The sequence below is a fragment of the Melanaphis sacchari genome, unplaced genomic scaffold, assembly GCF_002803265.2.
Source record: "Melanaphis sacchari strain LSU unplaced genomic scaffold, SCAv2.0 Contig11_pilon_pilon, whole genome shotgun sequence".
NCBI lineage: Eukaryota > Metazoa > Arthropoda > Insecta > Hemiptera > Aphididae > Melanaphis > Melanaphis sacchari.
Genome location: NW_020270469.1, coordinates 4,222,700 through 4,235,777, shown reverse-complemented (window position 1 = coordinate 4,235,777; position 13,078 = coordinate 4,222,700). Strand labels below are relative to the sequence as shown.

The window sequence follows — 13,078 nt, the reverse complement described above, 5'->3', positions numbered from 1 at the left end:
ATTATCTTTATTATACTTGGTTGGTATACTATACAACATGGATTAATATTCCCCATAAGCAAGGGTCGCCATTTTGCCATTTAGTTTTGAAAAGCCGCATTAGGAATAGCATACATATACACGTATATAACTATATAATAGGTATTATTTTAAAATTAGATGTAATGATTGTAAATTGTAATTATTTATTTGCTATTGTTTATAAACATTAAGAACATAATTATTTGGGACCGCCATTTGGTGACCCCTACTTTACAACCACACTACGGAATATTATTTATTTATTTATTTTGTGATACAACGATTACAACGTCTCTTCAGTTGTAGCTTTTTGATTGCTTCTACATTATGAATCTAAGAACATTTAGGCGATTTCCCACTACTCCGTGACAACTGAACAGTAATTTTCGGAAAAACTTTTCGCTGTGATTTTCAGAATTGCAGATATTTAGTGAGCGATACGCAATAATGTTACCATGGTTTATTTCATGTAGGTATAAGAAAGTAGAATAATTCAATTATCACTATTATGTAAACTACATAATATGAAGAGTATTGTATTACATTTTCAAACCTTAGTTAATTATAAAAATGTATGATTTTGATTAATTTAGTAAAAAATACTTATAATTTGTTTGGTAGCGGTCAGACTATCCTATTTCAGACGAAAATAATAATAACATGTAATATAATTGTCTTGGTTAAATTACGTTCAAATAATTCAGCCGAATAGATATGTCGAACGTCGAATGAAATCAAAATATTTTGTAGTTTCCGACCAAAATTGAATATAGTGTGATCGCTTTCTAATATTCATGATTTTTGTAAAAATTCTAAGTTCAAATTTAGGTATATATTAACATATTGCACTCTGCTGTATATCAAATATTCAGATGTCTGCATCTGCATGTGTGTTTAATTTGAATTCTATGATATATTTAGTGGTAGGTACTGATCCTAGGGTTCAAAATTCAAATGTCACAAATGCTATAGGTAATTTAAATGAATTTAGACATTTCAAGTTTGTAATTGGTAAAAACCAGGCTTTGAATTACCATATATCAAGAAAATCTTGAAAAATTGCTTATAATTAGTAGTAAAAAGGGAGTTCAAATTGATTAGGATAAAAGATAAAATACATTTTTGGGTGCTAGTTCGGCATGCGCTCTACAGGTTTTGCCGTTCTACACTCGATCTACGTTTGGTACGGGAATATTGGACGACTATCTGCTTCGTTTTTATATAATATGATACGTTGGGTTTTTCTTTCGACTTCATTATCTTATCTTTGATTGTCTTTGCCTTAAATTCTATTACCTACTGTAAGTTTTATTACAATCGTTATATAATATTCACGAAATCACGAGTATCATTACGAATAAAATATTTTATTTTTATATAATATAATATTTTATTTTTTGTTGTTGTGTGTATTACTTGTTAATTGTGATGGCTATGATGATGTTTTGTGAGTTTTATAATATTATACTATACTAGTAGCAAATGAAATCGAGTGTCATCGGTTTCTAGTAGAAAAAGAATTGTTAAAAAGTGCCAAAGACATCGCCCCTTAATGGACACAAAAATGCAAGTAAAACGATGGAAATTCGATAATGGAGAGTGGATAACCATTTTTCAGTGTCCAAAACGAAGCTGATAGACAATGAGATCGGTACGAGCTGGCAGCAGATTTCTTCATTTCACTGACTTGAACCATCGTTACAATAGTGTGTTAACACTTTGTCAAATTATTGAACTTGTATTTATATTTGTATTGGAAATGCACAAAATCCAATTCAAATTGATAAAGCTCGTTTCGCTAGCCGAGGAAGTACAATAGGGGTAGATTATTAACTGGAGACGCTCCTCCCTTCTTGATAGATATAAATTCTGAGGTTATTAATAACCGAAATCATGGTGTACGAGTACGAGTAGATGGCTTTTGGAGTATTTGGTTCAAAAAATGGAAACGATTTCCGTTATTTTTATGTTCATCGACGTAATTAAGAAATACTTCTACTGATAATAGAACGTGAATGTGAAATAGGATCTGAAATTCATTTTGATGAATGAGCTGCATATAGGTGTCTCACAAGTCGTGGTTTTGTACACAAGACGGTAAATTACCAAATGTCATATGTCGATGCAAATACAGGAGCTCACACTCAAAACATCGAGAGGTCGTGTTTGGACGCAAAAATTAAATTATTAAAGAAAATGAAAGGTGTTCTTTTAAATCATTTGCAGTCCCATCTTGATCACTATTACTGGCGACTTTATCTTCAAGACAGGTAGGATCTTTTTCTCATCATGCTAGATGACATCCAGAACGTGAATGGAAGCCAATAATAAAATAAAATAAATAAAAACGACGTATGTACAGCACTTGCCAAACTAGAAACTAGTCTGTACTTCTGTAGAGAGTGCATACCGAAACAGAAATTTGTCCGTAGAGCGCATACCGAATTAGCACCAATTTTTGTGATAAAATGATGCTCTGGTGAGTTGGGCCGTTGGGGTAGGTGATAGTGATAGCTAATACTACTACTGTAGTAGTACTACATAAAAATTTGTTATGAGCTTTTCAGATGCTGAATAATCACATCTGCCATCTGGTAAGTGATATCCAAATATAGGAATGTGCCAAGCTTTCCCAAAAAAGAAACATTCAGACCTTCCAGTCAATCTATCTTCATTAAAGAACATCTGCATTCTGTACCATGTTATATCTCAAATTTCTCATTGCATAAAGACCTAAAAATTGAAACAGTCTCTATTACAGCCAAAATCTACTAAAAAAAATTTCACACTAAATCAATTAATCAATGAATTCATACCAGATAACTCTGCACATCCATTAAAAATACATTGGTATCAACATTTCTAGAATCCCTACTTGCATTAATTAACTAAAAAGATTTCTTTATACCCCAGGTCAGATAATTTCCACACTGGTAGACTACTCTCCTTACGTTACCTATTCATGTTGTTGTTATCTCTCGCTACCAAATTTTCTTATAGTACATAAATCGTCGCCATCATGCCAAATATGATTAAGTACAAAAACATGTTTAAATTAATTTTTCATTCCCATAAATATGTGAATAAGTGTCCAAGTGATATAATAAATAATTTAAAACTACTTAATATATCATTTTGACTAACTAGATTTATAGCATTAATTGAATAAGAAAAAAATAATAATAACAAAGATACAACTTACAAGTATAAGAATAGGTCAGGAAAGGAGAAGATGCCTATTGGCGGTACCCCGGTTATTGTTATTGATCGTTTAAATAACAATAAGTAATCTCATCAAAATTCTAACTCCAAATGTTGAATGGGTACTAATTTAATGTAAATATTCACAATTTTTCTTATTTTATTGTTTATCCTAAAAAAAAATATAGGTAGGTAGTGATAATAATTTTTATTGCATTAAAACGTGTTGATGGACTAAAAAACACATTATTGTAAAATCAGTACATTCATTTATCGTTCCACTCAGAATCTAAAATAATCAAATCAACTTGGTAGAGATGTTTTCGAAAAAAAAAATTTAGATAGCAAATACGTTTTAAACAACAAACATTTTGTACATTTAAAATTTTAATATTTCATTATTCAATGAGTAAGTAATATTTATATCACACTTATATAGTAGCAGCGGTCAAGTATTAAATAAATTATTATAAATTTAAACAATCCATTGACCGGATAGTAAAACCAACAATCCCGGATCTGATAAATAATTTATTCTTATATGTGTTCACAATAGTCACATACATCAATGACCACTAACGAGAAACGATTGAAAAATTTTAATGACAGGCACTGCAAAACGCTAATTACAGAATAATTAATATTTTATTATTAAATATTTTTTTTGTTTAAGTCAAAAAATAAATATTGTATTATTACAAACTGCATGAAAATATTTAATGTACTATAATACTAATTGCTAGATCTCTTGTCGAAAGAGTTTGTCAATCGGGAACCCGCAGATCGTAAGGTTCATAAATTATAATATTACGGTCTTAGAATAATGTATACCTATTATAATTTATATATAAGACTTGGATAACTCGCGGTTGATAATATTATTATCAATGTCGTGGCACTATGCAACCACTAACGTTTATCGTGGCAATATTATTATCAATAATACCTATGTTAAGAGTTAGAAACTTACGACTGAAACAGGTACTGACCACTCTGAGTGGAAACATTTTAATATCTTAATTGGGAATTGGAAATTGGTATTAAAACTAGGTAAACCATAGACGTTAAACTTCGTATAACGGATCATTTACTGATCGATATTGTCTATTATATTTTTAATATTGAGTATTTTAATAATAATTTGAAAACTAGATTGATTCATCATGTCGTCGAATGATTGGAATGAAGTAAAATTGTTGGCAGCTGACTTCCAACGTATTCAGTTAACCACTTCGTCCCAAAGGTAATTTTTGTCATTTTGTACTTTTCCTATGGATTAGACTCGCAGTTACATTTAATTTGGTTATTTTTTCATCTTTTAAGACTAGGGGAAAGAAATTGTGTAGAAATAGTTGCAAAATTGATCAGTACTAAATTACTAGACGTAGTATTCACAACTGATGGTAAAGAATATGTAACACCGAAACATTTAACAAAGGAATTAAAAGATGAAGCCTATGTTCAAGGAGGTGTGTATTAAACATATCTAAATATTTAAAAAAAATATTCTGTTAATAATTTGTGCAAAATGTCTGCCTCTTGCTGACTTAATTTATTTAAATAACTGATTATTTAACAATAAATAATTTTGTATAATAAAATTTATAAGGTTGTTAACAAATATATGAAATATTGATAAAATTAAAGAAGAAAATTACATTATACTTTATTGAAGTTACTAAAAAAAAATTTACTTCTGTTTTAAAAATTGATATTGCATTGTTTGTAAAATTGAGATAAAAAAATAACAGGTACATATTTAATAATCAGAGTTATAAGAATATATTTTCTAGGTCGTATAAACATACTGGATGCTGCTAGAGCTTTAAAAGTGGATCCAGATGTTGCATCAAACTTATGTGAAAAGTTAGTCAAGGATGAACCTGATGATTATTGTATTGTTCATGGTCAATTGATTGGATTGAATTATTTAAATCAGATTGCTGAAGACATATTTGATAAGCTAGAACAGAATGGACACATAAATTCATTAAAAATATCTCAGCAATTTGATTTGCCTGTAGATATAATTGATTCGGTAATATAACAATTTTTTTTTGTATTTACTTATAATTGTAATAATAATAATAAATAATTTAAAATTTAGATACTTGAAAAACGCAATAAAAACTTGGGATTTAATCTACACAAAAATAAAAACAATCCTTACTTGTATTATACTGATTCTTACTTTAATTCTATTAAAAGAATTGTTAGAGGAGCTCTTCTAGCTATTACTCGTCCAGTCTTATGTACAGCTATAATAAATCAATGCTCCCTTGATGAAAAGGAATTTTTTAGTAAGTACAATGATTTTTTTATCTTTACTTTTACCCTATTCAATATAATTTATTATTTATATAATATTTAATTGGTAGTATTTAAATATTATTTATTAATACAACTCATTTAATCGTGTACTTACAATTAGTAAAACAAATCATCATACATTTAAGTTACATAACAGGTTATCATTTTTATTTAACTTATCCTAATTAATAAAATTAATTATTTTAAAAAGAAAAATGTGTATAATAATTATTTAATTTGTGTATTTTAGCTGTATTTGAGAATTTGCTAGCAGAAAAACAAATACCCGGTATGTTGACTGATCGAATTGGAAATTCATGTACTTATGTTCCAAATATACACACTAAAAATCTACATAATTGGGTTATGAATTTTTATACCAACAATAACTATTTAGGTATATAATCATCTTAGAATTAAATGAGATTTAATAATCTACGACAATTGTCAAATTGTCACCAGTTTTCAGGGATAGCAAACAATTGCCACTTTTTTTTTGTCATCAAAAATGGCTTTTTTAAGAAAAATTCCAATGCGCTGAAATAAAAGCAGATCTTTTTAGCATGAAAAAGAGTCTGTTTCATAACCCTTTAAGTATAATTTAAAATGTCTTTTTGCTAAGTGAACAATGTTCTTACAACCTGGTGGCAATTGACTATTTATAACTGTTTAACACTTTTACTTAAAAATACCTGCAGATTATGAAGCAATGAATAGCGTTGGTATAACTGATCCAATTTCTTATATATCACGCATGCAATTTGGTAAAGAATTAATTGCATTGACTACTTGCTCTATTGGTCCTAAAATATTAGATGATATTTCTGTTGCTTTAGAAGAATGTATTTCTAGCGGAACTTGGATTGATATTATGGTTAGATTTATTTCCTATATTTATTTTGCCAATTATTCAAAATATTTTTGTATTGAATTGTATTTAGTATTTAATTTATATTTAGGATTTTGTGCCAGTAGTTTTTGACTCAAAAGACGGAGTATTGGTTTTAGAATATTTGTTAAAAAAAAAAAAATTATCAAAGGGTTTTCAAATTTTTGATGGTACTGCATTGGTAACTGATAAATTTCTAGAGCTGCAATCTGAACGTATAATCAATACATTAGATAACAAAGTAAAAAAGGTATAGTTAACTATTATTGTTGTATAGCCAATATTTTTTAAAATAGTTATTAACATTAAACTTAATAGTAAAAATCATATTAATTTCAGATTATTGAGTCTGGAGAATATGCAAATGCTTTGATAAATTGGAAAATTCAACAAAAGCTTGTAGAAGATAAAAATCCTGAGCTCAGCCGTAAAGAAGAACGTAAAAAAAAAACTGGTGGAAAACATGGTGGTGGAACACAAGTAATTAAATTTAATTAGAATATAAAAAAAAACTTAATTTAATTATAAATATTAATTAGCCAATCTAAAATAGTGTTATTTTTAAGCTGTCTTAATTAATAGTTAAATTTATTTTATTAATTTACTACTATTATTTATTTTTACTCATTACAATATAATTAAACGACAAGTATATCTTATTTAGGGACGAGAAACTAAGATTAAAGCTGTTAAAAAAAAATATGGACAAAAATCAAAACAACGTGATTCTGATTCTGACGAACAGGAAAATAAAGTTACTGCAAGTGAACAATTTATGATAGAAATTGTTAACTCTGATGAAATTAAAGAAAATTTAGAAAATGAAGAAACATTTAAAGATGTTGATGAAGAAAAGAATTCTTTAATAGAAAATATTGTTTCATATCTTTACCCGTAATATATATTATTTATTATAATTAAATAAAAATACATAAGATTTATTATGCCTTATTGTTTTAGAATTTTGAATAAAGAAGCTCTAAAGAGATCACAAGAAATTTATGATCAATTAATGGCAAACCGAATGGGTGATCGGCGTAAAGTGCATCAGGACTTTCGAGACAAACTTTTATTACTTTTGTCCGATTTGCATTTATATGTTAAAGGTATTCAAAAATTTGATAGTGCTGAAACTCAAGGACAGCTCATGTCATTCTTGTTAAAATCTGTTGGTGGAGAGATTATAGAAATAGTAAAGTGCTATGTGACTCAAAATAAAGAACATAACTCAGAGGTATTGTTCCCTAACAGTAATATTAATTTTTATTTTAAACTAAATTGCCTAAATTTAATTATTTTTCAGTCAAAATCTAATCAATATGATAAACAAGTTGAAGATGCCATTGAAAAACTACAAAAATCATTGACATCTAAACTGATTGATGAATTCTATGAAGCTATTGATGAGTTATTATCTTCTGTAGATATAGTACAAAAAAAACATGATCGTAAAAAAGAAAGGTACTTAAATAAATACATACATGAAGTATTTTTAAGTTATTTATATTTTATACTACTCTTGTTAGTAAAAATATTATTAGTTATTACCTTCACATGTTTTGTTATTATTCAATAATTTTACCCATATCAAATTTTTAATTACTTGTTGCTGGACAGGGAACATTTACAAAATAATCGTCAACTTCTTTTGAAATGGTTATCAGAGATTGAAGATGATAGTGCACAAGTGCTGTTAATTGCTACACAAATACTTTTCCAATCTATTACACAGACAATGATTAAAGTCTCTGGGAAATTTGTATCTGTTCTTTTGGGATTTTTACAAAAACATATAAGCGATCAAGACTTTTCTGTTCTACAAAATTACCATGGTATGATTCATAAGATGCCTGTTATTTTAAGGTATCTATTAACGAAAATGTCATTTTTTTTTTAAGATCTTGTTGTACAAATTTTGAAAGCCGATGATCCTGAGGAAAAAAATAATATTAAATCTAAACTTGAAGAAACTACATGCAATGTGAAAAATCTTGTGATAAATTTTAAAAAGTCTTAATTCTAATCAAAAAGTTAAGATTTTCTAAGTTGATTTTTGAATGTTGTTTGGAACAGCTAAACCTAATATATAAGATTGTACATACTTTATGTCATAGTTTTGTTATTGAATAATAAAAATTATTTTAAAATTTGATAATAGTTTACGTCATTATTAAAATCTAATTGTTGTATAATAATCATATCATATCAAATGTAATTTGACAGCAATAAGACTACATCAATATTATGTGTTGGAACTTAGATTATAAGTGCATTTACAGTACTTTTGTTTAATGTGTACAGATCAAAATGTATAATTACATTGAAATGTTAAATTTTTTCATCATTTAAGATAGTAGAATGCCATACTGTATAGTTTCATATTCACAGATGTGACACGGCATAATCATAATCTGTACAATATTTGACTTATAAATGTTTTGAGCAATGACATTTAAAATAGTGTTTTGTGTGACCTTTCCCGAACTTGTGTTTGAACTAAATGTTTTAATTTATTAACATGATAATTTGTACATAATTCTCAATATTAAAAAAAAAAGGATGAATATTTTTCAAGATAAAATAAACATTAGCTTTATTCTAAATAATACTCAGAGTTCATAGAATATGACTGCTATCAGCTAACGTGAATGATGATTTGATGGCCTCTAAGACATTATCACTGGAAATATTTATCCACTAGACACAAACTGCAAACAATATATATAATTCAGTAAAATTTGTATTTAGTTTTCATTTTTCTACAATTGATTCTTCATAACATTACGTATCTCAATATTCATAAATACATAACATAAAATTTATATCAATGTATAAACAAATCGTGATTCAATCACAAACATAATTTCAAAAGTTGTTAAGATATTAATTTTTATATTTTTATATCATTTGTTGACATCAGTTCTATAATACTATTTAAACGATTTGATTAAATATCTGTTGACGATAGTAATAAAAAAAAAAAAACAAAACTGTACTATGTTTGTTAACAGTAATAAACTATTAAAAATTACCAATTGAAGCTAAATATAAACATACTTATGCATAACGGTCAATGTGACTCAAAAGCAGACAGAAAAAGCACACAAAAATTAAAATTTTTGTAGGTTTATTAAAATTGTATATTGACACCACGAAATGTTTCATATATAAAGAAAATCGCCCATAAACATAATCACGTGATAATGCCAATAATGTAAAAATGACAAAAAAAAAAAAAACAGGTACAACTTAAAATAAATATTTTTTTACAAAAAGAATGAAAATAGAAACATAATAATAATAATTACAAAAAGTTGTATAATATTCATATATGTTAAATATTTTTATGATTATCTAAAGGGTTGTTGACAATAACTTTGTTTTAAATTAATAAGATATTTCTACTATAATATTCTTAACTTTTTAGGTACCTACTTCACCCATTGGAAAAATGTTACAATTTGATAGCAATGATATTTTCAATTCTCAAAAAAGATTTAGATCAATATTTGGCAATAAACTGATTATGAGATAATATGGAATAGAAACAATTTCTCCTTGAGATATAATAATATTAGGTATATGATAAAAATGCATTTTTGTAAATTATTAGACATCTTCACTTTCTAATTTAATTTTAGAAAAATCAAATTCTTCTCCTGTGGCTCGTTTGTAAATATCCAAAACGTCCAAGCATGTTGTCTCAAAATGTGATGTAGCATCATATGACTTTGAAATAAATACCTTGCTATCTTTTCCATCATCGATAGGTTCATAATAATCAGATATTGATACGAATTTCTGTTTGATGGGTCCCAATAAATCCAAACCAGGCTTGATCTCCAATTCTGGATTACTAGTTTCTACTTTGGAAGAAACCATAGCAATAAACCATCCTTGTGCAGACACTTGATGGGTGTTACTTACTAACGAAACGTAGATGTCAGACTTACGATTAACCTGATTCTGTGGAATTATGATCTGAGTAGAAAGTGCGTCACGAGTGTTTGGTATAGGATGATTCAACAAACATATACAACGAATTACTTGACCAGTTTTTTTCACTTTATCTTTAACATAGGACGGGTCACAGAACACTTGTTTACATTTAGCGACAACACCACCACTTTTAATGCCAACAACACTTGATCCTTCAAAAACAATTTCATCTACAGGAGTATTCAACATGTAAGTACCGCCATAAATAGCACTGAGACGAGCAAAACCTTGAGGCAGTTCTCCAAGCCCATACAAAGGATACAAGTAAGGACTTTTTCCATAACGTGCAAGAGAATCACTGTATAACTTGATGCGTCTAATCAAATTGGCGGCAGGTTCATTGATGTAGTCATCGTTTAAATATAGAGCTAGAGCGTGACCAGTGAAATCCTGAGTGTTTTTGTCCAAACCAAACTTGGTGTACAGCTGAAACGCAGACATGCGCTGCGGGTCGATATCCTTCCACGTCTTGGGGTCGTTCTCCTGGAAGTCTTGCACAAATATCAGGAAATTTCTGAACCGCCTTTTCTCGAATATTCCCATCAGATCTGACGATAATGCTTCCTTCTGGTCGACAGGTACTTTATAGATTTTGCCACCCTTATACACGTAACTGCCCTCGACTGACTTGAACTCCAAGTAGCGCGTAACGCCTGTATGAATAAGCAGCTTAACCAATAAACCATTGGCCATGAGGAACTTGGGCACCAGGTCGACATTCCAGTCACGGCCGCGCCCGTGTTCTTTTTCATCAGGTTCCTTTACGCCAAACTTCTGGAACAGTTCCTGCAGCGGCGTGATTGACGCCGACTCCCCGCCGTAGTACTTATTGCGATCAACGTGCAATACTTTTTTACCTGAAACCGACAGCATACCTGACAGGATACACTCCTTGAGACCGGTGCCCAACACAATACAATCGTACTCTTCATCCATCGTAATTTGTTAAATATATAATGCGTTAATCAACACGCTATGTCCTGACCGGACGCCGTACCCGGTTGAATCTCCGATCAGATATGCTCGGAACAAACCAAGAATGCGAAATTAAAAATGATTAACGAAAAATTGTCACCACAAAATTAGATTACTGTAAATAATTAGTTGTTATAAATTATTATTATCGTTTCACACGTTAGTTTCGCAAACTTGTGTTTTCTATTTAGACGCGAGCAAAAAGAGTAAAACAAAACGTCGAGTTGTAGTGTTGGACACTACAAAAATTAGAAAAACACAATAAGGTATGAACTACTATAGTAAAAGTAGTATTACACTATTACTATAATACTATATAATGTATATTGCTATACCGTGCAAATGACGTCGACGAAAATTCAATTGAAAATATCAATAAAAAAAAATTGATAAAACGCTGGGTAGCCCGTCAAGGTCACACTGTTTGGTACAGTGTACACAAAGAAAACATAATATGGACAACAGATTCTCCACTGAGAGTACAATCAAAACTACAGTAGGTACAACAGTACAAGTGTACAACCATAATGCTGATTGCCGCTGTAATATTCAAATATTAAGAAATAATAAATATGAATATACCTATTGGCCATAGGGGCCATAGGGACTAGGGCCAATACTATTACACTAAGTATTAGTCATTATAATATTTAATATTTCTATCTTTGTACTTATAAAAAAAAGTAAAAAAAAATTTAGGATAATGTAGCTTATTATGATTTATAGTTATAAAATCACATTACCATCACCTTAACCAATGGTTTTCAACCAGTGTGCCGCGATAAATCTATTAATGGAGTTAATTTTGTATATATATATAATATTAATATGTATTATATATAAAAATATATGCTTCACGTATATATGAATTGGTGTGCCACAAACATTTTGTAGAAGAAGAAGTGTGCTACATTGTTAAAAAGGTTGAAAACCACTGACCTAAACTCTAGGACCTAGAATATAATAAATTAAACAAAGAGACAATGAAAAGGACAAAATTACATTGAAATTAACATAGTTTTGTATATACATGTTCAGCATTTTGTCAAATATAAGAAAATATAGTAGGAGTATCAATAGTAAGTAATCTTCTTTAAGGAAATTTATAAGATTTATTCAACTGTCTGTCATCAGACAAATTTAAATTTACAAGAAATGAGATACTTATAAGTTAATTTGAAATTTTAATCAAATACAACTAATAATGATAATAGGTATATTAAATAACATAGGTACGTGTAAAATATGAATACATTTTACCTTTAAAGCTTAATCATTATTTAAAATTAAGTTTTACTAGTAAATAAAATGGTTAGTTTATTATTGTCAATCAAAATTAAAAATTTTAATTAATTTTTAAGCATTTCTTAAAAAGGTACCTAATATATTTTTAAACAAAGCGTATATTATTTTGTATATTAAAAGCTAATAAGTAAATTATTACAAATTTGAAAATTCATTGTATAATTTAAATTAAGAAAGACAGACGACAGTTTGTTTAATATAAAAATTCATTATTTTTATTAAGTCAAACTCATTAAATAATTATAAGCAAAAAATCTTTCTTTTAAGACAGTCTAAAATCCAACATTTTTTTTATTCATGCTTTTAAGTTATTGATACGTTAATAATAATAATATAATCAAAGCTGTCTAAGCTCAGCTTACAGTATGTACCTATAAA

At 28.3% G+C, this 13,078-nt stretch overlaps 2 protein-coding genes across 3 annotated transcripts; one reads left to right on the top strand and one right to left on the bottom strand.

The window, feature by feature from the left end:
• The first annotated feature begins 4,179 nt into the window (after nucleotides 1-4,179).
• Nucleotides 4,180-8,544, top strand: LOC112604140 (E3 UFM1-protein ligase 1 homolog). 2 transcript variants are annotated; one of them, XM_025353036.1, is made up of 14 exons: nucleotides 4,180-4,272; nucleotides 4,375-4,465; nucleotides 4,546-4,691; nucleotides 5,016-5,260; nucleotides 5,330-5,522; nucleotides 5,783-5,929; nucleotides 6,231-6,406; nucleotides 6,492-6,671; nucleotides 6,761-6,901; nucleotides 7,086-7,315; nucleotides 7,382-7,655; nucleotides 7,725-7,882; nucleotides 8,039-8,253; nucleotides 8,320-8,544. In XM_025353036.1, the coding sequence occupies exons 2-14, from the start codon at nucleotides 4,386-4,388 to the stop codon at nucleotides 8,436-8,438; spliced, it is 2,304 nt and encodes a 767-aa protein (XP_025208821.1). In that variant the 5' UTR covers nucleotides 4,180-4,272; nucleotides 4,375-4,385; the 3' UTR covers nucleotides 8,439-8,544. The 2 variants fall into 2 exon arrangements, with proteins under 2 accessions (XP_025208821.1, XP_025208822.1); XM_025353037.1 differs by having other exon boundaries at nucleotides 4,210-4,465.
• Nucleotides 8,545-9,809: 1,265 nt separating this feature from the next.
• Nucleotides 9,810-11,737, bottom strand: LOC112604139 (rab GDP dissociation inhibitor alpha). Its single transcript, XM_025353035.1, has one exon. The coding sequence runs from the start codon at nucleotides 11,354-11,356 to the stop codon at nucleotides 10,031-10,033; it is 1,326 nt and encodes a 441-aa protein (XP_025208820.1). The 5' UTR covers nucleotides 11,357-11,737; the 3' UTR covers nucleotides 9,810-10,030.
• Between the last annotated feature and the right edge of the window lie 1,341 nt (nucleotides 11,738-13,078).

Coding starts and splice junctions, on each gene's coding strand:
- LOC112604140 (XM_025353036.1), top strand. CDS start 4,386: ATGTCGTCGAATGATTGGAATGAAGTAAAATTGTTGGCAGCTGACTTC. Junction 5,523..5,782: donor TGATGAAAAGGAATTTTTTA/GTAAGTACAATG, acceptor TGTGTATTTTAG/CTGTATTTGAGAATTTGCTA. Junction 7,883..8,038: donor CATGATCGTAAAAAAGAAAG/GTACTTAAATAA, acceptor GTTGCTGGACAG/GGAACATTTACAAAATAATC.
- LOC112604139 (XM_025353035.1), bottom strand. CDS start 11,356: ATGGATGAAGAGTACGATTGTATTGTGTTGGGCACCGGTCTCAAGGAG.